The sequence below is a fragment of the Vanellus vanellus genome, assembly GCF_965231255.1.
Source record: "Vanellus vanellus genome assembly, chromosome: 1".
Lineage (NCBI taxonomy): Eukaryota > Metazoa > Chordata > Aves > Charadriiformes > Charadriidae > Vanellus > Vanellus vanellus.
The window spans coordinates 134,151,298-134,178,950 of NC_138905.1; the positions used below are offsets into that span (position 1 = coordinate 134,151,298).

Here is a 27,653-nt window from a genome sequence, read left to right on the forward strand (position 1 = left end):
CTGAAAACACTTTGAAGTCAAAAGGATACTGACGATTTTGTAGGATTGTGTAGTTGTATAGAAAGGGTGCATTTTATGAAAATGTACCCTTAGTGTTGTGCAAGCACATTGCTCCAGGTCCCGAGGATACTTTGCACAGCTCAAGCTCAATTTATAATCAAGGCTCCCAGGTGCTTTTGGAGCTTGGCTGCATGACGCACTAAATTTAAGCTTTGTCAAAAATAAGGTCTATCTTCTTCTCAAAATGATATGACGTCAGGATTACCATAACAATTCCAACATACAGCTTGTGCTCAGTTTAAAAATTGAAATAACATAGCAAGTATGGTGGAAAAATATTCAAGTGTGTGCTCAGTTAATACCATAGTAGTCAAAATATCTTCTTAAAACATGAGATTTCGTCTTCATTTTACTCAATATCCCAACAACTCTATGACTGCACAATTTTATACTCAGCACCAGAAAACCAACTCTCCCAATCCAAAGCTGAAACAAGTTACAATACAGCTAATGGAAGACTTCCAGCAGATTAAAAGGGAAAATAACCTGGAGCATACAGGTTTCAGGAGCAAAACTCTCACCAGAAATTGTTTCTGAGTTCTTACCCTAAATAGGTCAAAATCCAAGATGTGGAAGTAGCACGTATACATGTGTGTGTTTACATGCAAAATTCTTTCTTAGACAATATATAACCTCAAATACACAGGAATTGCTATATCTAGGAAGTCATCACTTCCCATATAGGAAGTTACAGGAGGTTAATACAGTTATTACAAAAAAAAAAAGCATACTATCATCATTTATACTTCATTTTGGGGACTAAAGAAAAATTAAAGACTTTCAGAGAGCACTGCAGCATGCAAGCAGCATTTCATCTCTTGGTAAGTCTGAAGTGCTTTTGATCTTTATTGATATTTATTGATCTCTACTTTTTCTAATGCTGAATTCCTAAACTTATGCAAGTCTCGCACTTATACTGGGAGAACAATTCCATCCTGTATTTTTATTAAAAATATATGGGCTTCTGCCAGGTTGGGCTTTTTTGATAACATGATACTGAAACATAATCTGAACAATTAAGCTGATAACAAAATGATAGAACTTATATTCAGAAAAATCACCAATATAAAACTGGGTTTGCCCTCCCTATCATAGTTATTCATTTAACCTTGCACAGAGTAAGCTCTTAGGTTGAAATTGGACTAAAGTAATACTCAATACTTAGCTAAATCAATGGCCACCAAGAATATCTCCATGCTTAAAAACAAAAGCAGATGCATGAAAATCCTAAAATCAACAAATGCTGATTATCCTTATTAGATCAATGCCATACCATATGTTGGTGTGCTCTCTCTCCTTCCAGGACCACTTGTTCTTCCTTTCTCATATTCGTAGCAGTACAAAACGGCATCTTCTTCAACCACATTAAAGCGTTTCCGATATTCTTGGTCAAGAAATGAGTTTGGAGATTCAGATCCTGTATGAACCGGCTTGCCCACTATATGTCTGCCAACATCATCACAGGGGAGATTTCCCTTTTCATCCCTTTAGTAAACAAGAGAGGATTTTAATATATTGGGATAAGACAGTGATTTATTATTTTACTGTGACTATTTCAATAAACGTGGGAATATGTCAATATTTTATACAAGCAAGTAACAGATGCCATCGACCAACATCAGGATCGCACATCATATATGCATATGTATGCATGTATATGCCAGTTATCTCACACATCTCTGCTTATTCAATTCTTTTACAGACTTAAATCTTACATCTTAATTGGTTTCTCTTGAAAAGAATCATAGAAATAAGACTGACATGCAGCTACTTTTTCTTTCTTGGGTTTTTGTTTTTTTTTTTTCAATCTACCTAGCATTTGGTGATTTAGGGCAGTGAAATAATGTTGACCTTACCTTTTTATAGTTGCGTTTTTAAATACATCAGATAGTTTTAAGACACAGCAATATGGCAAGAATGGACAAATTCAATCTTATTCTTTACAAACTAACCTCAGAGCAAGAAGAACCAGGGAACGATGATGTACAGACATTTGAAATAGTCTTGCACAATCAATTCAGGCCTAGAAGTTGTATAAGTACATCCATACATTATCAAATAGGGTGTGTAGCACCCGACCATGAGCTGCTGTCCCAAGACAGCAATGCATTACAAGGCATGCACTTTGCCGTTTCTGCAGAGATCCCCAAGACGATTGCTTTTTCCTTCCCTGCGCCCCTGCCCCACTCTCTGAAAATGCAACCTACTCAAAGACATCAGAGACCAAGCTGCGCCAGGGGTAGGAGCCCTTTCCTTGCAGGAGACGAAGCAGGGCTCAGTAAACCTGCTGGTAGGACTGTGTTTGGAGATGGCTGCAAAAGACCTAATCGGACAGTAATTTCTGGGCAGCAAAATGCATGGGAGGCAGCCAAGAGAGAAGCTGGGGCCTCATGCCCTCGTTGGAGCGCTTCTGCCCCTCTGCATTGCCGTGTGAGTTTCAAACTGGCCGGCGTGCTGACCCATACTTCCCTTGGCACCCTGAGACTCCATCTGAGGATGAAGCAAAGCCTCCTCATGGGATCCAGGCAGCCACAGAAGATGAGAAAGGGCCATCCTGCCTTGGCTGCAACAGCACAGCAGCACAAACCCCCACTGACCACTATGCCCGCTTTGCCAGGTTGCTTTCCCACAGCAGGGATGGTGTTGGCTTAGCGAGGGGGGCTGGTGAGCTCATATCCAGTCACGGAAAGACTTTCTGTGGTGACAGTGCTGGGGGACCCCGGCAGGTAACACAATGGAGACTGACATAAACCAGCCAGAAGCTTATCAGAGCTGCAGCTACCATCAGGGGCTGGCACAAGGAAGCCTCCACGACAAGGAGGGAGGCCTGAGCTGGAGGGATCTTTACTGCAAGCACGGAGAGTTTGTTTATTTGGTTTTTTACCTCTTGGAACGGCAACAACAAACTGAGAAACACATGCTCAACAGTTTGATAATACCCAAAATAAAGACGTGCTTAAATATAGTTAATCTTGGACAGAAAAACCTGATGAAATACCACAACAGATTATTCAGAATCACTGTACGTTATGTGACAGGTTTGTGAAACAAAGTATAGTCCATTAGGATTAAGCTGATAGAAAAAATTCAAATGTACATAGCTTAATCTCTCTGTAAGATTACAGCTTGTACTAATATGTATTATAAGATTTAATCAGAATTGGTCCAAACTACTGCATTATCATCATTATTTAAGAAGTGTTATTAATAAATAATGAAAATGCATTTTGAATATATTTCTAGAGAACTCAAAAACTGCTGAGCAGTGAATACTCACTAAAAATACTTCAAAGAAGAGAATGCATTTCTTATCAAATAAAAGTATTTTTGTGGTGTTAAACATGATCAGTAGCAGTACAAAGGCATAAGATAGTACAGTTTCAGTTTCAGTAGCAACAGGTCTTTACCATATAACTACGGTGTTCAAAGAGAAACCTAGTACTATGTTTTGGTTGAGGTTTCTTTTTGCAGCTTTTCTTTGTTAATGGGTTAGAATTAAATACTTGGGTTTTTTTCTGTGGATTTTCTGAAAACCACGTCCTTAAAATATTTACACAGATATAACAAAATACTGTTACCAGAGAGATAAAAGACATATTCACCACTTATGAACAATTCAAGTGTCATGACTGACAGTGTTTTTATTTAATTAAAAGAAAAATAAATAGTGAACTAGACTATGTACTCTGTCTCTGTCACCTTAAGACAGATACTAGAGGAATTGTGTTAGCAAGTTCCACTGCTTCATATGTGTCATGTTTGAAATAAAATTTCAAAAATTTCCATTTTGAAATAAAATTTTCATTCAAATTTAATATTTCCAAGAAATAAAAAACAAGCCAGGTAACAGATGAGGCAGGGATGAGGAAGGAACATGGGACTCAGCTTACAGCTTCACAAAAGGCTTGTGACATCATCTAAATCATGAAACGGAAAGTTACTCTTTTGCCCTGGAAGGTTTTTCATATCTCTGAAGAGTAAGAATTTATCATAGAATCACAACTTCTCCCCCACTAAGCAATTTAATTTGCCATATACCTCACTCTTGGATAACCCCCAGGAAAGTCTTGTCAGAATCAGGTCATACATCTTATTAATTGGCTGGAAGAGTTACTGATGAGAAAGACTACGAAAACTCAGCTACCAGAAACTCAGGTACAACAAAGGGCATGCTGCCCTTACGACCTTTCCAAGAAAGTTAACTAAAAGAAAAGCGAAAAGTAATTTAAAAATACATTGACTGGACATATGATAGCTTGTGTCTAAGAATACAGAAACTTTAAAAACACTGATTCCTCTTAAATAAATCCCTAGACCCCTGAGTAACTACTTCTGTATTATTTATAGGCCATAATTCTCTCCGAATTTTAGGAAAGTAACATCTGTGTACATTATGGAATTATACTGAATCATTTGAGGTCATGTAAGTGTAGGGTGATGAATCTGCAAGGAGGATCTGCTCTTTTTCTGGCTCAGCAAGGCCAGAGACCTGGGAGAGATGAAAATGCCTGTTCCAGGTGGCAGGACAGAGTAGCAGATATATTTACAGAGGACAACATGGTCACTGCAGAATCCAGCAGAATATCCACACTAAAACGCAATCCTGAAATTTGCTCTAACACCATCAAATCAAATATATCTTAAAAAAAAAAAAAAACCAACAAAACACTATAGCAGACAAAACAGTGCTGCTGTTGAAGTTGAAAGTTTCTTGCTTTTAGGTCAGCCTCCCTTGTTGCATCATGGTTATTAGGCAAGGGCACAGATACAAACTCTTTTCCTAGTTACAGATTCAGGGTTTCAGATAATCTTTGCTCTTCTGAAGTAGGATGAGACTGTTATAGACAATAGATTATCCCATATTTGAGAAAATAGGGTGTTGAACCTTGTTTTCTAAGGGCTACTGTCTATTTTGCAGACAAGACACTGATTCAGACCAGTGTGAGTCTGATTCAGCTTATCTACCCTTAATAACCAGTTCACCTGCAAAATGAAGTATTATCACCCTAATCCTGCAGGACAGGCTGATAAATGGGTAGGAACAGAATGGTCAGTTATTTTACAAATATTTCTGAAATTGAATTGCACCTGAAATGATCTTTTTTACCTTGGAACATAAGGTTCTGTTGGAGGAGGGGGTATGTAGAGATCCTGAAGGGCAGAGCTGTCCCTTTTTGTAGGTGTGCTGATAGTGCTGGATGGCGTAGCAACGCTGCTTGTAGGACTTCTAGGAATAAGAGGCTGGTTCAAAAGAGAAAGAGAAACAATCAAGATTATCCTTATATATTATGCATTTTAATTTGAAAAAGCTATAAACATTCTATAGTTCAGAAAGTTCTAATGTTTTGTGTGCTTTTAAACTGACTGAAAAAAACACGCTAAGGAGACAGATCTACGAATGGACATGTATTGTGCTTATAAAATTGACTCCTCTGATTACACATTTTTCCCTTTTGCACAGCAAGAGTATTGCTAATGCCCATAAAAATAGTAATCAGTATTCCCATTGGTGAAATCTTAATGAGTAAATAACATACAGAATCCAGTGAATTCCTTAATTAAACAAACACTGTAAAGAAAAAAAATGTAGTTTTTACAGTAAAAGGTGCATAAGTAGGCATTAAATTGAATGTCATCTCCCCCCATCTGCTCTACAACTTCAAAATTAACTGTAAAAGCTTCAGTTTATGTCTGCAGATGCTGTAAAATCAGGTACTGTGTCCTCAGAGCACACGTGCTATGAGACAGAATATACTGGAGATTATTACTATTCTTCACTCCCCTGGGCACACTCCTCACAAAGTAGCATTTACTACCAGGTAAATAAGTCGTACCCTCCTTGCAGAATAATCATGCATTCTAGCTATCATTCCAGTCCAAATAGGATCCTCCTTCTTAATCACATCTCTCTCTCTCGCACTACTCGAACTAGGCACCCCTTTTTCTTCCTCAATTTAATTATCTTGGCTAGCTAAATAACGACCAACCATTTGAAGACTTTATTAAATCACTGTAGGGCTGGAAAGTCCAGCAAGATTTTCTAATTATCTCTATACAGATGCAGAAAAATGGAATGAGAAACTTTAGTTGCTTTAGTCTACTTAATAACACGTCTGCCTAATAACAAAAGTCTTATGTTGCTTGGCTTGTGATAGCTAAACTCAAGCAGCAGCAGCAGAAAAATGGCAAAACAGCAAGTACATCAGTATCTTCATATACCCTAAAATCAATCTAATATTAAACAAATGCTGAGTTTTGCTTTGAAATGGTTCTTTCCCTCCATCTTTTTGGAAGTGAGCCCTTTGAAGACAGAAGTGTTGGGATTACCATTACGAGTTCATCATACCTATAATTTCTCACCTAAACAAATACTGGAGAATATAAACATTTCACATTGTATTTACAGGTGTGTAGAAAGATCCTTTTGCCAGCAATATTAAGAATATTTTATGACTACTAGCAGAGCATTCTTGCAGAATAATCAGTTCTCATTTTCTAGATATTAATCTTGAGACTGTAGCATTATGCCTATACTGCAGAAAACCCCAAGAGCTCAAGAGCAGGAACGTTTTCAAAATGTTGGCCTTTCATAGACTAGTGATGAGCCATTTGAATTTATGCTTATCGAGCAAAGCCCCCACCGTCGTGTTACTTTTTTTTCAATCTGTATGTATGAATAATGCCTGCCACCTAGGAAACCTCAGACATCCTTTAGCCAGTTACTGCCTTGTTTTAGGAACAGAGCTGTCTCAAACATAATAAAACGTATGCTTAAAAGTTTCGTGTTAGAACTTTGCAAGTCCACCTTTAGAGCAACAGCTATAAACTGACACAAGTTTTCTCATTTCAAATGTCAGAAAACCATCTCCTGTAAACAGTGATACTTCTAAATTCTTTCCTTACACTAATATTAGAGTTAACGTGAATATTCTGTAGCCGGGCCAATGAGAGCCTGCCAGTATTTACAGGAAGAGAGGGAGAAAGACACACACACAAAACCAGACAGGCAAAAGACTTTACAACCACTAAGAACAAGACGACACAAGTCTGCAAAAATAGGAATAAACCTGGTGGCAAAACTGGGTAAAAAAATAAACCAAAAAAACTAAAAAAACAACTCTTTCAGAGAAACAACAATCTAGTCCTTTACATTTTCATCTGTGACGCTGTAGCCATAGACGTTCTTGCACCACTTACTAATGCAACACTGGTTGTTTCCTTTCTGATACTTTGCACTTCTACGACAAACACACTTTGTGGCTTGCTGAGTAGTTTGTAGAATTAATTTTCATTGTAAGCCAAAAAGTGTTGTGACCTAGATCCTGTTTATACTTGCTAAGCCCAGGCTGTAGCTGTTCATGGCTCATACTGACAGGAGCACTGAGAGGAAGACAAGACTGATTTGCTCTTCCCTTTGAGGAATATGATGGTCCTTTACTTTACCTGAATGACTAGGTAGACAAGAGGAAAGGGGGGACTAGTCTGGTGGCAATCAATATGAGTTTATGGTTTCTGTCACATAAGGAAAAACATGTTCCAGCACAACAGTCATCTGGACTTACAACAGGTTGATGAGCCCCTGGTGGTCCTGACCAGCTGCTGGAGGGCTAGAGGACACAGGGAAAGAATTTCTTGTGTGTTACAGCCTGGAATTTAACCGGGTTTAACTACTTAAATAATAATGATATGGGCTTAATTCCTGAAAAAAAAATATTTTGCTGGGTCTGAGGATTCTATTGAATAACTTCACACTTCATCAGTCCCTGACAATACACAGCCCAGACGTACAGGTCAGTTTGTCCTCCAGAACAGTTTGCTGGAAGATGCTGGAAATTCTCAGTTGGGGTTTGTGCATCTTTGACAAAGGCATATTTTGGTTCATCTTTTGGCTCAGCAAGGTGGTTAAAACAGTGAGTGCAAAAGGAAGAAATCTACCACAGAAAAACACAAGTTATCCAGCTACCTGGTAAACGGTTTCCCTCAAACTGTCCCCATGCCAGAGACTTTTAGAGGTGAAATTACAGTGTAATTGGCGAGGGTCTCAATGACTGTGGTATTTCACAGGAAGGCAATGTGGGTAGATCTTCCCAGGGCACCTGGAGCTCCCAAGGGGATAGAAAATGCAATACAACCTAGTACAAAAGGAAGCCCAGTCATGTAGGATTGTCCCAAAACATACTGGGACATCTCATATCTTTTCCATATTTGCATCATATTGCCAAAGTCAACTGTCCAGTTTATTTCCACAGAAACAGAAAAGCTGTGCAACTGGACAAAGAAAAGTGAGAAATCCAAATTTAAAAGTAGGTCACGACTTATTTTTTTAAAAAAAATATATTCATCACCACTTCATGAAATAAATCAGTAAGCTCTTTTAAAAGAACAGCTACACAGTAAAAGCATTCAAATGGTCTCTCCTGGTCTCTACACATTGAAAGCATTGCTGTAGCTCCCACCTTGTGCTGTGGGAGTTCAGCTTTCATTTTATAAGGAATTAAAAGCCTTCAGGCCCTCCTGATTGAAAAGAGAGGGCTCCGGAACACGGCCTGCAGGTATGGTGCATCTACATGGCATTTTGCTTTGCAATTTAGAGAGACCTCAACTCTTCAGTTCAAGTCAATTTGTGCCCCTGCAAGTAAAGCAGCCCATGTAGCTCTCCAGTTCAATGGCAACCATTCAGTGGACCATATGCAGGCACACTGAACAGAAAAACACATGGAACTCCATTCATGTATTTCTGAATTGGATGCCTTGGAGACCACCGAGTTAATTATCTTCCAAGGACTAGAGCTTTTTCCTGCTGCAGTCCCTTTTGGTAGGCCAAACCATGACACCAGGGCAAGTGGGATTGCTGAACGAGCCAAAAAACTAAAAATTGTTCAGGTCCAAATAGTTAAATACTTGACCCATGGGAACAGCCCGAGAGAAAGTTTAGAAGTTACATATTAAAACGAGTAGCCTCAAAAGTGTCCCACAAAAGACCCTGCATCAATGTTAACCCACAGTGACAGACGAAAAAAATCCGTATGTCAATACATTTTGGAGTACTATTTCTCAAACATTTTGGATGCACCATTCTCCTTCATGATCATAAGCCTTTATGGACCTTTTCCCAAATTGTCAGTTGGCCAGGGAACAGATAACCATCTGTCTTTACTTAGAGCAGCTCAGTTTCCCCAGCACAGGGAAATAAGACGACCTTTTGCCGCTTTTCCCATCCCCAACCCTGAAGGAAAGGAGAGGGTAACCATGCCGCCAGTTAGCTGGCATATTATTTTGCTTTTTTTCTCTAAACAATGAATATAATTAATATTTAATATATACTGTCTAAAATTCTTCTTAATCTTTAAAACTCTTAGAACCTTTCATTAACTCCCTTAGAAGTTGCAATATATAGTTTGAGAAACATTGCTCCAGAAAAAGACATACAATTTTTAAAAACAAGCAAAACCAATACAAAATTTTAAATGGTAATATCTTTATACAGTATTTCCATCAGTAAACAGATTTTACTGCTAATATATTTTTCATACGCGACCAAGGTTATGACAATTTATTGAACAGAATGTTTCCAATCAAATAAACTTTTTAAGACCAACCACAACATGAAGTAATGAAACAGTAGAAATAATTCATATTCTGTAGGAAAACCCAGTCAGAATCCATTTTAACAGTGCTGCAAAGATTGCCCAGTACCAATGCAGTTAAAAAATAAGTAACTGAAGAGCCAACAAGTTAGTATTTTATTCAAATTTAATAATAAAAAGTGTAAGGTCATTAATTCTAATCATAAATGATGAAAACAGAATATAACATTGTCTCTAGATGAATAAAGGAGGCAATATAATCAAGTAAGGAAAAATATTAAATAAAATACTAAAAGTAGATTTTCTCTCAAACCAAGGACTCGGTTGTTATTGTTGCTGTTGCTTCTTAGGAGGCTGAAAAGCTGAATAGTTCATAGTGAAGATATGATGCATACCGTAGTGGAGATATGATGCATATCTAATCCAAAATAAGGTCTGTTTAAAAAACTACAGATACTGAGCTGTTGGTGATTTTATAATGGTACAATTTAATCACATACAAAACAGTACAGGGAACTACTTTAAATATACAAAGGTGACATTTAAATAAGCTTGGTGAAGAGTGTGACAGAGTGTTTAAGAGGGGTCAGAAGGGGTTTTTTTTCAAGTCAACACACAAGATGTGGCTGGCAGCTGGACCTGCCCCAACCTCACTGATATCAGTAATAGCCTTTTCACTGATATCGGCAGGGCATAGTCCAAATCAGCCGAAGCTTGGCAACATGTTGCTCTACCAGCTCCTTTTCTGTATTACAAAGAAACTGGATGAAGAATCTTCCACACTGTAGTCGAAGTCCAGTTTCTTTTGACTAATTAACAAAGCACTTTCCAGAAGGCAAAGGAGGACTTTGCAGCTAGCTTCTTGCTATTATGATGATGGTGACTTACATAAGATTTCATATGCTTCAAGAATCTTCTCTATTGAACCCTTGTTCAAACAGCACTTTGGGGAGCCTCCATTTGAAACCTCCCCAAAATAACACAAAGTGGAAAGGAGAAATAAAACAGACAATCTAGAAGAGAGGATATTTATTTAAGTTAGGTTTTGAACCAGAGAAAAACTTGGAGAATTCAAAGATAATTAAGTCACCTCTATGTCAAGTAAGAAAAAATAGAAAAATTAAAGGTTAAACTTATTTGGTTTGTTCATCACATTCAGTAGGAGCCAGAAATACAAACATTGCCATGTGAAATATCATTCTAGGCTTTCACACAACAGATCAGAGTATCAGAAAAAGTAACTGAAAAGCAAATTTAGTAAGATTTGTCTTGCAAGCATAACACCTTAATATTTATGGTACAATACCATACTAATGAATATCTTCAATTGCAAAGGCAATCACAAATTCCCCAAAGCCACAGCTGCCTAATTCAAATGTTATAAAAGCAATAACAAAAACACAGGCTGAAAAATCCCTTGACTTCACAAATTCGGACAAGATTCCAGAATGCATCAAAGGAGAACTTTGATTATCTGCAAGAAGTTGGATACTCACGGATATTAAAACAGACAATCATCAAGTGACGGAAAACAACAAAAAAAATAATCCAGCACTTCCTTTAATCAGGACACAAGGGGAAAAAAAAGGATGTTTTCCTTTCCGTACTGATTGACCTTAGAGCTGGAATTAATGCACTTGTAAATAAAAACTCATTATGTAATGGTGCATGATTTAGCCATAGGCTAATTCTATTATTTTACTGTACATCAAGCCATTCAATATCAGTTTCAGGACTCCTACACAGGATGCATAATTCTTCTTTCTTTCCTTCCCCTAACCATTCATATTTATTCTAAGGATAAAAATATTTGTGAAAAGAATGAATACACCACATTTCTGCTAAAAGGAAAAAAAAACCCAAAGAATTAATCAATAATTATGTAGACTGAATTTAACTCATAATTCATGGCACGACTGCAATGTGAAGACAGAGCTGTCCAAAGTAAATCACTGAATGTTCTAAAAAGTATTTACGCCAATTAGTAACCAGTTAATATCTGAATGATCAAAAAACGTTTTCTGCACTCAGAGACCAGAAATGTTTGGCTGGTATGTACCTAAACTAGATCACTAACAGTGGACAGCAAGCTCTTAAAAAATTTAATTACCAGAATGCATAATTTAATTACCAGGATGCCCTGTCACTCACACACCAAACTGCTTGATACACTGGTAATGCATACTGCCTGAACTGCAAGACTCGTCTAGCACTTTCCCAATTTAGGGGCACGCTTAGTATCTCTCCGTTAAGTCTAGTATTTCATGTAGCTGCAAATGGTGAACTTCATGTTCTTAAATATAATTATTGACTAAACAAGCAGAATACCATTTACCAATAATGTCCCAATATTATTCACTTTCAGCTAAAACTAAGTTTTGAAGGCTCTCAATTAAAACATCCTAATGTAAATCTCAATGTAAACGAGTCTCAATTTAATTCACTGAAATATTTAACTTCTACGTTCGCTACAACAGCTGTTAAACATATTCATTGGTGGGGTGCGTTCAAAAACTCAGTCTCTGCTTTTGTGTCAGTCTCCTTACATTGGAGCAAACTTCCACCTTCCCACCTCTCTCATTGCAATCTGATTAGGATGCGACGCCACATTTTTTCCTCTGTTCACTCCATTTGCAGAACCAAAAAACCCCCACAGCAGCCAATTTGCAGGTCCGAATTCTCATTTTATCAGAATTTCATCCCCATATCTTATTCTAGAGTCTTGAATATTTTGCTTATATTTTGTACTTTAACAGAATTATTACTGAGTCATAATTTCCTTATAGCTTGTGTCTGTTGAATAATACATATGGTTCAATTAACTTAGCTCTGGGGTGTCAGCACAGTTATAACATTCTCAATTATTTCATGACATCCTGATATAGGAAAGCAAGTTATCATAACTTCCCCTGCTTTCAAAGGCAATGGAAGTACTGCTTTTCCTTATGATTTTTTCCTATTTATTTTTTTCCTATTTCCTATTTCTCCTCTCACACTGCTTCCCAAGGTCCTATTAAAGAATAGCTCCCTTACGTGAATCAGGAGCATAAGAAATTTCACAACAGCCATAGGGCAAATTGCAATTACAAAACATATGCCTTTCCTGAAGATTTTTTTTCAGAATTTTTTGAAGTAGATTCTGTTAAACAAACATAATTTCTTCATATTTTAAATAGCTATAAAATTACACTGCACTCTGTCTGCTTTTGCTGCTTGTTATTAATCAAACATACAGGACCGATTTCACACTTAGGCTACATTTAAACTAACATCAGCTGATTTTAACAGCTGTTCACCTCTGATCTGCATAAATTAACAACAAATATCCACATTATGCAGCTTCTGAAGCTTGTCTTCACTTCGCCCTAGAGCTTTTTTGACATTCAGTCTACTTAAGAAAACTGTTGTTTCTCACACTAAAATCACAAATTACAACAGACACACATATGCACACTGCACACTTAAGTGTTGAATGAGGTTCTGGCCTTTTCCTGGTGTCATGTCTGATAAAATTAGAACAATATCATCGTGATACCAGAATTATTTCTCTAATGTTTAACAACATCTCTATCGGTGCTCATATTAGCCTTAAAGCTATTCATATTTTCTATGCTATCAGCAAAAAACCCACACCAAAACCCAATACTCCCATTACCCCCTCTCCCCAAAGTTGTAAGCTTGCAGAAAACTTCTATCTAGGATCAGTCTCATCTTATGTAATACAGATAATCTACATGTGAGCTAGCTGTCCAGACTCCCTTTATCATCAAATGGAGAGAAAGAGGCATGCACAGGGTCCAATTCAACTCATCTGAAGGTAGATCAGTCTAAAATAGACCAAGATGAATGCACCAGTAACTTATTTATGTCCTCTGGCCAAAGGGAGTAAAAATGAGAAACCTGAATGATGTGTAGATAGGTACATACCACATATCTAAAGTCAAATCAGTTGAATAACACCCTAGTATCTGTATTGAACTAAGGATGCCGAGATGTAAATCAGAGCCAAATAAAACACACTAAAAGATGACTGGATTTTTGCTTCTGGAAGTGGGTGTGGAGTTTCAAGCAGGCCCACAACTGTAGCTTACGACTGCATTCACTGTAAAAGGATCACAGGAATCCTCACTTCCCTACCAGACTTAGTTTAGGTGGTTGAAATTGGTTTCTGTCCAATTGCTTCCCATCCTTTCAGAGTAGTCTGTCTTGAATTAATTGCTTATTTGCTATTGTCTGCATCAGTGACCCGTATCAGAAACTTCTGTTGTGGGGTCTTCAGTGTAATTATTCTAGCAGCAAAAGATACAGTGAAGCAAAAAGGAACATTTAGGAGAATGAACCAATTCACCCAAAGAAATATCAAACTCACCCAAAGAGGACTTAGACTGAAAGCATTTGTCCCCGTTTAAAGCAGTGATGTGGATTTTTCATTTGTATTTATAGTCTCACTAAAGCTATGATAAAAGTGCAGCCTTCAAGTAGGGACATTCGTACACTCGTATCATGCATAGAGATTTGCAATTTTATGTTCAGACGCTAGTAAGATATTTTTGGTTGAAAGCTTTTTGTCACGTGTCTAGTCAGTATTTTATATCTGAAAGACCAAGACATCTCAATCATTTAAAAACTTACTCAGTTTCAAAGACAGTGATGCATTTAACCACTATAAAGTAATTTTTATATATATACACATGTATTTGAAAGACGTTCTTCGTGGCATTAGTTCATTTTATGAATCTCTTAATATTTTAGATGGCAAAGACCACAGCTAATGGCAGTGGCATTTCCATATCTCATTTTCCTTTTGCCTGAACTTTGCACAAGTCTTTTTTCTCTCAAATGTACTTAATTTTAAATGAGACTTTTTATTGTGATAATAAAAGTGTCCTGAAGAATGTATTCTTTATGCAAAGAAAACAAATTTCAAAACATTGTTCTATCTGAACTGAATAAATAAAAAAAAAGAAAAAAAAAAAGGGGGGGGGATTGTTTGTCTGTTCCATACATTGGTTACCTGCTTTCATCAGTCTGGACATAACTTTTATTTCCTAAAGTAACCCATCACATTGACATTTTATGCTAGAGTGAAACACGAAAGCTTTAATGAAACCATTCCATGGTTTTCAGCACATTGCAGGCTTACTAAAATTAAAGGCCCAGCCAGACATCCTGTGCCACACCTCCTTATGTGCAAGGGTTCGATCTCAACAACAACTCTGACAAGAATAGGACTTTATTTACATGACGAAATTTTGATGGTCAAGTGGTTTATTAAATAAAATCCCCTTATACATTTTCCTATAACTCCATGATTGAGCAAACTGAGAACTCAAGATCTTTTCCTCCCCTCTTTCTTTGAGTTCATACTGCACTGAGAACAGAACAAGAAGTCAAACTAAAATTTATCAGTTTCTGAAGTATGCTTGTTTCCCCTTGGCTAGAAAAGTTACCTGGGGCTACTTTTCTGCATTGTAAAACACTAGGATGATTACTTTGAAAAGTTCTAATAAAAGTTTAATTTCAATTGAGCCTATAAGAACAAACTGCAGAGAAATCATTTCAGAAACAATTTTTCAAAGTATACAAGAGTAAATCCATATGCTGCTGAGATGAAGCACAATAAAGCATCGAGATAATCTATAGTTAAAATGATGGTGTATGACTTATGATTAAGCTTCATTACCTGCAGAGCAAGGGGCTTCCATCTCATATTTTTCAGTAAAGCTGGTGCTGAGGTAAGCATGCTCTGAGGTCGCTTTTTCAAAGTTAAGATAACACCACTCGGATCCTCTCGTAGTGCATTCACCAAATTTTTCAACTGCCACCCCACCTGGTAACCAGTAAAATCAGTACAATAAAATTGAGGTACAGTATTCAATATGTAATGTTCCCTTTTTAAATAAGATTAGTAAAATAACATAATAGGAGTGTATATATATATATATATATATAAGGAGATTAACTCTAGAAACGTCAAAATAAATTACTGCATAAAAATCACGTCAACTAAAATACTTATTATAATGCGTTAAGATGGATATGCATCATTTCAGGTTTTAGAATTAATAAACTACCATTACTCCACTGTAAATGCACAATTAAATCTCAAAGTGTTTTCAAAATTAGCTCTGGTACGTAGACTTTAGAGACTAGAAGGTTAAAAAGCCCTAGCTTTTGCCCTAACAGTTCAATTCAAACCTGAGCATTTTATAGTCTGTAGTTACTATTTAAAGTCCACTAACCACATGTAGTCAGGCTACTTCTACTCCTAGCAGCTTATGCAAGCACAAACCAGTTCAGGAAAATCTTCTACTCTTCACACTGCTATAAAAATAAAATCAGAATCACAAGGCCTTTTTTTTTAAATAGTACTCCTTTCATGATGATTTCAGAAAACAATACAGTAAATTAATGACAGAAATGTAGTCTAGCCACTACTTGAGTATTAGCCCAAAGTATAATTTTCCTAATTGAATTACAGCATTTCAAAATATTCTAAAATTAAGAACTTGACTAACACAGAAAGCAACAAGTCTTTATTTATAAATGCAGGACAGAACTTTCTGAATAATTTACTTCACAGTTTTGGAAAAAAATAATATTTCAAATATTAAAACAGCACAGCTCATGACAATGGTTTTCAGTCTAAATAATACCCGACTTTAGGTATCTATCTTGAAACGCTTTAAGATATTCAATCCCTGCATTTTCAAGTTTGGCACCTAGAGCAACAATACACAGAATCATACATGCCTCAGCCTGTAGATTTAGAATGTGATTATTTCTGTAAACTTGACAGCTCCTCTACCTTTTTCTCCATCTCCCCCCCCCCCCCAAATTAAACGTTTCCTGATGTTTAAAGGATCACAGTTACAAGTATTTTCCTATTTTCGCAACTTGTACAAGAATAATGTTAAGAAAATTATCTAATCGGGTAGTGAAATTCTTACTGAAAAAAACATCTAGAACTCTGAAGTGAAAAGGTAACATCATCGTAAAAAGGTTACTTTATATAACGTCAATATATTTGAAAAAAGTCAAATAGGCAATGTGAGGAAAGAGAACGCAGATGTTCCTTATCATTGGTACACCGCAATATGATGCAAATATGTATTTTTTACCTCTGTTTAAGCAAGGTAATCATGCGTCGGTTGTTGCTACCTATTTTTTACCTTATTCCCTGTTACAGCAAAACTCACTTTGTTTGCTTAATATAACTTATTTTAAGAGCTGATACTCCCATATGAGCATGTCACTTAAGCCAACACTAATGCTTACCGACAACCCTGAATCACAGACAAGGCTCAAACCTCACCACTCTTCCTCAGCTACTGTGAACCTACCTGTCCTGTTTTCACCACAGCAAAGTTCGTTATATCCAGGATGCACTTCTACAGTAATATTATTGTAAACAAAGACACAGGGTGTTAACAACATGCACCTTTATGGTATATTTTCCAGCTTTCACTGAAGATTTCCAAGCATGCTGGAATTCTTATTTTCAGTCCAATGTACTAGGCATATGGCTATTATACTTTGAATAAAATGAAACATGAGTGTAACCAACTTCAGCTTAATTCCCTGATCTAAACCAAGTCTCTGTAAGCCCAAACTTTGTGTCTTAATGTTACGATTTTATAAAAAAATACCTTGCTATTTACAATCCTGTTTTCCTACTCAGAGAGACTTCCACTACTGCTTAGAAATAATACATTCCCCATAGTTCCATAATGTCACCTTAGGCATATGCAATGTTTAATTTGCTACCCAAAAGAAGGAATTAAAGGCCTACAGTTCATGTAAGGTATCTGTACCTAAGCTACCGTACACTTTAATTCCCTAAAGTAACAACTGAAGACAGATTTCTGGAGACGAATCCTTCTGCTGAATAAAGCAGCACAGGGAACCTTGAGGAGAACATGATCTGGACCCAGTTAAAGAGTCAGAATGTAAAATTCTTTCCATTTAAGTTGGTAGGACACTGCATGTGAAAGCTGTGCTTTAAAGTCATCTGTTTCTCACTGAAATAGCCAGAAGAATATAAATAAAATTGGGAGGGGGGGTGGGGGTGGGGTGTAGGTGGTTATGCTAGTTAGGCTAGCAGTTTTAAAATTATTTTAAATGCATTTTCATACTTTGCAGTGATAAACTCTATCGTGTATTTCAACTACATCTTACAATGCAAAAAATACATTATCTAGTCTCATTATGAGAGTTAGGGGCATTAAAGAAAAAAATCACTTCAAAGCGCTAAATCTGATGTATTTAATTTAGAAACTCATAAATATAAACAATTTTACAGAATTTTCCTGTGAAAAAATAAGAGTTTACTATTAATTTTCAAATGAAGTTCATTCTCTGATTTTACTGTATTCCCTGACAGGAGTTTTCTGGCTGGTTCAGTCAGTCCTTGGTTGCTTCTCATCTTTTGAACAGAAATTACACAATTGGCCTAAGAGGAACAAGTCACATAAGAGGCTGTCAACAATAAATTGAAGGAAATTAATGTCCACGTTGGAGGCATGCTTTTCGGTTCCCGCATAGTTTAGATCCCATCAAAATTCATACTGACACAGACTAAACAGAAGCAATCTTGTTTGAGGAGGTCAGGTGGGAAAGGAAAATGCTGTGAATATATCTGGAACTGAAACCCGTTTTCTAGAAATTGACTTTAGTGATGTTAAACTACACTTTCTTTTAAGCGCGCTTGAATTTACTCTCTTTAGTGGCAGCCTAAGTCCAGCGTTGGATTTTGCGGCGCAGCGCCTGAATCCCTCCCGGCTGCCCGTGTAGCTGATGGCCGAGCACAGGGAGGGCCGAGGGCAGATGAGGGCAGCCCGCAGGCACAGTGCAGCCAGTCCCTGGGTAATATTGGGAGCCCTGGGGTGGTAAGTGCACCCACTGCATGGGCACAGACCTGGGTGCCCGAGGGAGCACAGCACACCTTGGGGAAAGGTGGAACTTGGAGCAGGACATGACTATGGCCTTAAGGAGCAGCAAGGGAAGGTGAGAATGGCATACAAAGACAGGGGAACTAGGGGAAGAGGGAGAGGAGAGCAAGGGAGCACCACAGGGTGCCCTGAGGGGTCATGCTGATCAATTCCTGCCAAGAAGACTACAGCACCTTTGCTGGAAGAATCTACTACCAAGGTAAAGGAGGGATAGAAAGGGTAGCCCATGCCACCTGAGGAGTGATAACCCAAGACTAGATGAACAGTGCTGCTGGGGGAAGGCAAGAGAAGGGCCATCACCCACCCAAAGGGGAGGGCAATGCTCTGCACAAGGAGAAGCGAGCCTGCAGGCAGGCTACCTCCAAATTTCTCCTCTCATCCCACCACTACATGCCCAGAGGTTGTGGCCAGGCTGGGAAGCCTCAACAGCATGCTCCAGAGAAAATCAGGGCCACCCAGGTTGCTTCAGCGGGGCAAGATGGGCACACAGGAGCCCTGCGCAGCTGCAACCAGCTCTGACATTCTCCTCATCTCCCCTGCCTCTCCCCCTCACTTCCCACTGGCTTCTCTACAACCTGGAATATCCCAGCACCCGTTGCCCCAAACAGCAGGGTGGTGTTACAGACATCTGCTCCCCCAGCCACCACCTAGGCAAAGAAGACATACCTGAGCAAGATGAGACATATTTTAAAAGACCCCAACATTTTGTTGGCTTGCAGCAAGCACATCTGGATGACAATATTACAGCGGCCTGAAATGGAACTTTTATTTTGAATTCTTATTCTAAATTGCCAAGAACTTCCACATTTTAAACTGTTAAAAAGTTGTTCTTAAACTAATGACCTTTTTTCCCCAGATGACTTGGTTGTCCCCTTTATGAGAAGCTCAGAAAATTAGTAGCAATCTTCCTTTTTTTTTTTTTTTAAAGTAAGCATGAACATTCACTGTATTTTTTTTTTTTTTACACAGCCACACCCATGACAGTATTCTGAAATTCCTGTTGCTCATTCATGATTTCTGTGTGTACTGCCGTATGTTATGAGCCAGAAAAGAGTTCTGTAAAAGATTAACATGAAGGCAGCTCAAATACAATTGGATGGACCTAAACCAAGTATTTTTAGGATGCTACAAGATCCAGTCTGAAAAATCCAGCACATGTATCCCAATGAAACCATGGAACAGCTGCATCATTTAAAAGCAGTGTGCAATTCTAATGCACACAGAAACTACATTATCTAGAGGGAGGAATTATAGTAAAATGATAAGTAGAACAGAGTCCATATTTTTATAGGTATATTCCTGTTCAAAGGGTCACCAGAATCCCATGAAAGTTAATAACAGCTTTCTGCTTCCATGAAGAGAAAACCATTTTTTTTCCCCCAGTTACAGTAATTCACACCTGACTTTCAGATTTGTAAAATGAAAAGTAGCAATATCTTTACACTTCTGAAGGAAAAGTAATATTTTCCTGCTAAATACAAACTGCAAAGCCATCTGCTATTTTCTTGATAAGCAAATATGCAAAATCCACTCTAGTGTTTAATTTTTAAAAGCTACTGGAAAGGGGAGATAATCAAAATTCTTACTCTTTCAATGCTGCCTGTTATAAGTGGAATGCAGACAGAGCTCTGACTTATCAAACATTTCAAGCTTCAAGCTTTACTCATTTTTGAGCTAAAAAAATAGAATTTCTAGGAGGAAATTGTATTCACCTTAAGAAATGGGTGCTTTTTTAAGAAATTCCGTATCTATCATCCATCTTGCATTTTATAAACAAAAATTAGTGCATAGGAAAAAAAAACAACACTGCACTTCAGATCACTGTCTATCAAACCTAGCACGCTGTTAAGCAAGTCAGAATCTGACAAGAAACTATCGGGCGTCATGCTGCTAAATTAACAGATTGATTTTCATGAACACTGGCCAGAAACGAGAATGGTCAGCTGGCAGCCCTGTGAAACAAATATGTTAGCAGCAAGAATCTCCTTCCCTTCCCCCAGCTGCAGATGCCTGAAAAAGATAAAAAATAATGGAAGGCCATAGGTCTTCCGCCTCCAGAAAACATTATTGGGTGAGGAAACCACAGAAGGATGTTTACAACATGGATTCCCACAGAGATGAAAGCTGTATCCGTACGCGGTAGGAGAAGCAGTGTCAGGAGAGTAGCAGATGCCTTTCAGGGATTTATCCAGCTTCTTAGGCTAGCATGACAATGAACGTCCATGCTTGCATAACAGTTTTGTCCCAAAGAGGGGAGGTTAATAATATTGTGATTGCATATGCTGCAATTCTAATTAAAGAGCATCTTGGCTATGTTAAATAAATGCAATTTTAATCCAGTGTTAAAGAAGGCAGTTCTGTGCATCCTCAGAACGTCACTGTATCGTTGTCCAAAGTCACAACAACACAGCTTGTATATAAAGTACATTGAAGAAAATCACATCTTTTACTTGAGCAAAACCTGATTTTTCATCAAAACTTCTGCTTACTACCACTAAACTATGAAATAAGTAATTTTTATATTCATTTTGGCTACGTAAACTAAAGCTCACAATTAAGAGACTTTCCCAAAAATAAACTAAGTTAGGACCCAAATTGAGAGCTGAATACAGAAGCCTGTAATTAACCTGCTCTAATCACACTTCCATGTCAGAAAATGTATCTGATCCGGAGCATAACTTCTGACTGATTTTATTACCTTGCTCCTTTTAGGTATTTGCACAGTTCAGTTCCACCGTAATTCAACAAACTTCACAAATGTTAGTAACATAACTGCACAGCACCACAGTAATGGAGACAAGCATCTGTTTTCCCCATGGGGAAACTAAAAGTTGAATTATCCAGGGACACAGAATCAGGTCTATATTGAAGATTGAACACTATTTAATAACAATGCTTACCTTTCACTTTTCACTGATACAATCAACCTTCAGTTCAGAGCTACCTCACTGTTTTGCTTTTGAGTCATTGCTAGCAACATCCTAGAACAAATAAACGAGTATATTTGTTGTGAACAGCAAAGATTCCAACTTTATGGGTTTGATTATATCCTATTTTACAGATGTAAGGTCAGTGACTAGGTACAATTTTTGAGGAAAAGGGGTGTCATTTCCCTATTTCAGAGTATGGCTCTAAAAAATGGGGCTGATTATAGTTCACTCAGTTTTGGTGTACCTCTGAAATTTGATGCATCTTCCCCAGTGCACAGTGACTGGCTGCCTCCAGCACGATGACTGTAAGGCATCTCTCTCTCCAACCAGGAATATAGATAAACAGAAGAAACAGGTACTGGCAATTTGGAGAGTTTTCATCCAGCCTTCCATCCACTTGTGGAATGTGTATCTCAGCATTATTCAGCCTCAGAGGAACTAAACTCAGTCTTTCAAACCCTAGAGGGGTGTCTCAAGCACTAAGATGTGCATAATTTCAGGTTAAAGACCTTCCCTGAGGGCAAAGCACTGCGCTGATGGAAATACACGAGTACAAAGCCCAATCACACAACAGGCAAAGAACCATCCAGTCCCTGTGTTGTGACCAGGGAAATAAGGGTTCTGGTCCCAATTCCCAGTGACCACTTTTTGTGCAACATAAATGCATTACAAACTGCACACACAGTTCAGGGAATGGGCTTTGAAAGCCACATTGTGATGAACAGGCCCTACCTGTTCTTCAGCAAGGGCACAGACATTAAACTATGTGAATAAAGGTGCTGCCACCAGAGTCCTCACCTGGCCTTATTTTCAGGAGCTTCCAGAGAATGCATGGAGAGCCCAGGTGCCTACCTCCACTTCAGTGGGGCTCCTGGTGAGGGACAGACCTCCACTGCCCGAGAATGGACATTTTAGCATCTCTGGGTGGCCACAGGTGAGCACTAAAGAAACTTTAAGGGTGAGCAGGGAAGTGCTGGTAAACGTCTAAGCAGGTGCAGAGAGTCAGTGGTACACGCTGAAGGCTTGAAGGCAGGATTTAGGCAGACTGGATTGCACCCCGGTTTCTCACAGATTAAGCTCCAGTATGGATGTGGGTGGCCTCATCCTGCCTGAGGGGAAGGGAACAGCCAAGTTGTCCATACCTCACACGGCATAAGGGACGTGCTCCTCAGTAGTGACCCTGCAGTATTAACCCACCACAGCCTTGTTTGCCTTACAGTAACTCATTTGTGCTGCTGTGTGCTTACATCTCACAATGGGAATTTGAGGCATGTGTGTGTGCATTGCATATTCTCATATTTAAATTCCCCAAAAGTTGTCCTGGAATTAAAATAATAAATATATATAAACATACATGCATACACACACATGTAAATAATTTTGTTTCAGATTAAATTTACATTAGCACAACTTAATATTTTAGAAGGCTTCCAGTGAGTCAATAATTCCAAGTCTTTGACCCCTTCCTTTTCAATGTATAAAGAAAGTCCCTGAGATCCACAGCTGCCCTGCAGCTAGATAGTGCTGCTATCCTTGAAACAGATGTTTCTTGAGATTGAATTCATATAGTGAAAATAAATTAACATGCATACAAAGAAAGTGTAAAAAAAAAAAAAAAAATTTCTTGAAGGTCACTAACAACCAAGCAAATGAAAGAAAAAATAATGAAAAAGCCTTTAACTGAGCTGAAAACTAACATAGCATCACTTAGCTAAAGGAAGGACAGGGATAGGGAGTTAAAAGAAATTGTCATAATAAAGCAGTAATTATTTAGCCATGAGAGTTCTTCTCTTTTTTGTTCCATTTTACTACTATTAAAATAATTAGCCATACATTATGTACAGCGTTCAAGCCACTAAGGTGCTCTAAGCCAGAACCGAGGTTTTTTTTAAAATAAAAATTACATATTCAGAGTACATTTACTCAAATCAGGCATAGAAATTCCCTGCTTTAATTTTTCCTCCCTCATGACACAGCATTAACTTGTTTTTCCTACTATTTTGATCTACTTCTACAACAACTATTACTGCCTTACACTCCCTCACATTTACATCCTAATTTCATCAGGATAAGAAAATAAATTATGCAATGTAAGATCAGGCTGGAACCTGAAAATCAGCTGTGTAAGTTACACAGCTGCTACCTGCACAAAGGTATTCAAAACTACTGAATCCTAACTCATACGTGGTCCAGGCTGCGCACAATTTAGTATCAGCCAATTGATTTGCGCAACATTGAAGACATCTCTCCTCACCTTTTGTCTCCTTCTCTACAGTGTACTTCAATTTTCAGCAATTTCAGTTAAAAGGAAGATTATTAGCAGCAGAATAATACCTACCTTTCTCTCTAAATACAAATACCTGAAGTTATACTAACAGTAAGCCTTTTAACCTATTCTTACAAGACAAAGAGAGGAATATAACCTGTATTTTGTTGTATAGGCATCAACATAGTTAACAACAGAAAACTCCAATTCTACTTATTATCTGCTACTTTGGCATAAAACATATGCTCTAATCCTATACTTCACACATCAGAGACTAAGAAATTTTGAAATAATTACTTTAACTGCAGAATTTACCGTATTTTCCCTAAAAAGAATATACTGTTAACATTGTCATTTAAATTGCCTGCAAATACAAACTGTACCAAGATTAGTAGTCAGTAGCAACTACTATGACAGTATGAAATTATTTTTGTCAGGAATATATACAAAAGGTTTTTGACAGCACATTGTCTTTCAATATATCTGTTGGAAATATTAACACCATTTACAGTACCTCTTAAAGGACTTTTTTTCCCCCCCCCTATAGAAACACTACCATATGGAAAAAAGGAAACCATAAAACAACTGTATGAAATAAATAAATTAAAATACATCATCTCCCAGTATGTTCTGTGCACAAAGATGAATTTAACAATTAGGTCACAAGAATACTCCACAAAATACTGCAGCAGGTTTTACCAGATACATCCTCAGGACTATAGTCGTAAGTGTAGCTTGTATAAAAATACCCAATTTGGCTATGGACTCAGTAACTTGGCTATCACTAGTGGCGAAACTATGAAGGCCCACCGATGACAGAAAAGTCAACACGTACTGCAGCAGAACTCTTACTACAATTACACTGCTTCTAAAAGAGACATTGGTGCCTTCAAACTCAGCCCAGGTGTGTATTCCCAAACTGTAGTCAGTGACGTACAGAGCCATCTATGTCATCAACTACAAAAGAACATTTTTTCCAAAGAAAAATAATGGAAGAATTCAATAATCTGCTGAATGGTTATTCATAAATGTTCATCTAATCACGAGTAAACTACCTGGTCTTAATGATAATAGAGTTGTCCATTCTGGGGTACAGCCAGGACAGAATAAATAAATAAATAAATAAATAAATAAATAAATAAATGTTTTTGATTGAGCTGTGGAACACAGCAAACAACAACAGGTGACCAAGACCACAACCAGCTGGCATTCATTAATGACCTGGATGAGGGGACAGAGTGTATCCTTAGCAAGTTTGCTGATGATACCAAACTGGGTGGGGTGGTTGACACCCCAGAGGGCTGTGCTGCCATCCAGCGTGAACTGGACAGGCTGGAGAGCTGGGCAGAGAAGAACCTAATGAGGTTCAACAAGAGCAAGTGCAAGGTCCTGCACCTGGGGAGGAAGAATGCTAGGCACCAGTATAGCTTAGAGGCAGACCTGCTGGGAAGTAGTTCTGAGGAGAAGGATCTGGGGTTTGTGGTAGACAGTAAATTATCCATGGCCCAGCAATGTGCCCTTGTTGCCAAAAAGGCCAATGGAATCCTGGGCTGCATAGGGAAGAGTGTGGCCAGTAGGTCGAGGGAGGTCATTCTCCCCCTCTACTCTGCACTGGTGAGGCCACAACTGGAATACTGTGTCCAGTTTTGGGCTCCCCAGTTCAAGAGGGACAGGGAACTGCTGGAGAGAGTCCAGCGGAGGGCAACTAAGATGATTAAGGGCTTGGAGCATCTGCCTTATGAGGAAAGGCTGAAAGAGCTGGGACTCTTTAGCCTGGAGAAGAGAAGGCTGAGGGGAGACCATATTAACACTTACAAGTATCTAAAGGGTGGGTTGAAGGAGGATGGAGCCAGGCTCTTTTCAATGGTTCCCAGTGACAGGATGAGGGGTAATGGGCACAAGTTAGAACACAGGAAATTCCGTTCAAATACATGGAAAGACTTCTTTACCTTGAGGGTGCCAGAGCACTGGCACAGGCTGCCCAGGGAGGTTGTGGAGTCCCCTTCCCTGGAGATTTTCAAGACCCGCCTGGATGCAGTCCTGAGTAATGTGCTCTGGGCAATCCTGCTTTGGCAGGGGAGTTGGACTAGATGATCTCTAGAGGTCCCTTCCAACTCTGAAAACTCCGTGATTCCGTGAATACTTCTAGAAATACAGTGTATGGCCACTGAACCCATGTCCCAGTCATATGAGAGGATGGGCATCTCCTATTGCACCAGTTTCTTCTATTACTTCCTGAAAGGCCTCCTATAGTAATCTGAACCTCTCAGTGCTTGACTGTTACACAGCTCCATCAATCCCACAGATGAAGAATATATGCTGGGCATGTTAAACCTCAAGTACTGCATTGCACTCTACAGCAGAGGGTTGGGATCAGGTGCTGCGGAGCACAGATCAAAGAGCTCACTGAAAGTGGGATGTCGATGACCCGGTCACAGGACCAAACCTGCCACTCACAAAGCCTGGAGTAAGGAGCAGTTTCCACAATCACTTGTGACTTACACTGCCAGTGTTCCTTTTCCATTTTGGGGCACAGTCAACCAGGTTTAACACTTTCAGCTAAGCCAAGCAGGTTGACTTTACAGTAGTCAGCGCTCACGTAGTTAAGCTCTGTTATCGTCTAGGAGACAGGTAGCTGCTGAAAGCCAGCACAGCGTGGCTTTCTGTTGCAACTGAACGAATTCCACTGGCTGGTGATACAGGTGTGTAGTTAAGCATGAAAATTTCATGTAGAATGAACAAAGGGAAATTATGTAAAGTTTGGCAGAAACATGAAGCAGCGTGGGCAGGCCAAGCTTACACTGCTCTATCTAACACAGATATGACAATGACTTGGTTGTTAGCTGATTCCTCCTGCCAGAGTTAAAGTGCGAGTGGATGCCCACACTGACACAGCATGCTATTTACATAAAAATGACCCCATGCTCATCAAAGTGGTGTATGTCTCACACATCAACTCTCAACAAGCCCCAGGGATCAATGGAAAACAGGTTCACTGGACAAGACCATCCAGCATTTGTGCTGCAGAACTGGCAGGAGAGTCCTCGCCCACTCAAACTGCACCAATCCGAAAACAAGCGTAGGGCAGTTCTCAAAGTAGAGATATTTTACCCATGGAGCTGCTGCTGCTGACCTCCATGAATTTTATTTTCCCAAATATTTACTTCATTTGAAAAATATCTGCAGAAAACTAAAATGAACTCTACATACACATGCGCGCACTTTCCTAATTCCTTAAAAGACTACCTCCCACCTCCTCTTCAGAGTGTCTGAGAATCCTTTCTCCCTGGAGAATATTTCTTGGAAAACATAACATAAATCCTCTGCATTTGTCAAATTTGTCAAGTTGTTTCTCTTTTTCATTTAAACTCATGTAAAAACATTTGCGCTCACCACAGGGAAACAAAAGATCATCTTTCCTCACACATTTCATTCCTGCAATAGCACACTTCCCTGACATATAAATAATATATTTCTGTGTGTATTTGCACATCTATGTAGAAAAGAGATCATAAGCAACACCATATAATCTTAACACAAATTCCATGTTAAAGGGAATTGCAAATTCACAAAAGACTTTTTCCATTTGAGAGCTTTTATCAGTAGTACGCTATACTTACGGAGACTGTAAAGAAAGAAAAAAAGAATTAAACTGAAATTTTGAGAGGGAATTTGGAGGACGGATTACATCTGCCAAAATCGAAGTACAGTCCTCGTATCCTGACAAACAGCAGAGAACTAGGTTACTTCCACAAAGACTTCCATTAACACTTCTGAATAGACTTAAAAGGCTTTTAGATGTAAATCTCACGTATGTTTAAAATTAAGTATTCGTGCTAAAATTTACCATACCATTATA

The 27,653-nt window shown here is 38.4% G+C and overlaps 1 protein-coding gene across 4 annotated transcripts in view; it reads right to left on the reverse strand.

Annotated features, from left to right (window-relative positions):
• CNKSR2 (connector enhancer of kinase suppressor of Ras 2) overlaps window positions 1-27,653 on the reverse strand; it is a gene marked incomplete at its 5' end in the record, with an annotated part of 219,304 nt that overhangs the window by 85,975 nt on the left and 105,676 nt on the right. For 2 of the 4 annotated variants that reach the window (XM_082491743.1, XM_082491742.1), the window contains 3 exons: window positions 1,334-1,545; window positions 5,168-5,301; window positions 15,331-15,477. In XM_082491743.1, coding sequence (XP_082347869.1) covers window positions 1,334-1,545; window positions 5,168-5,301; window positions 15,331-15,477 — 493 coding nt within the window. The remainder of the gene's footprint in view (window positions 1-1,333; window positions 1,546-5,167; window positions 5,302-15,330; window positions 15,478-27,653) is intronic. The other 2 variants (XM_082491745.1, XM_082491744.1) reach the window with 1 other exon arrangement.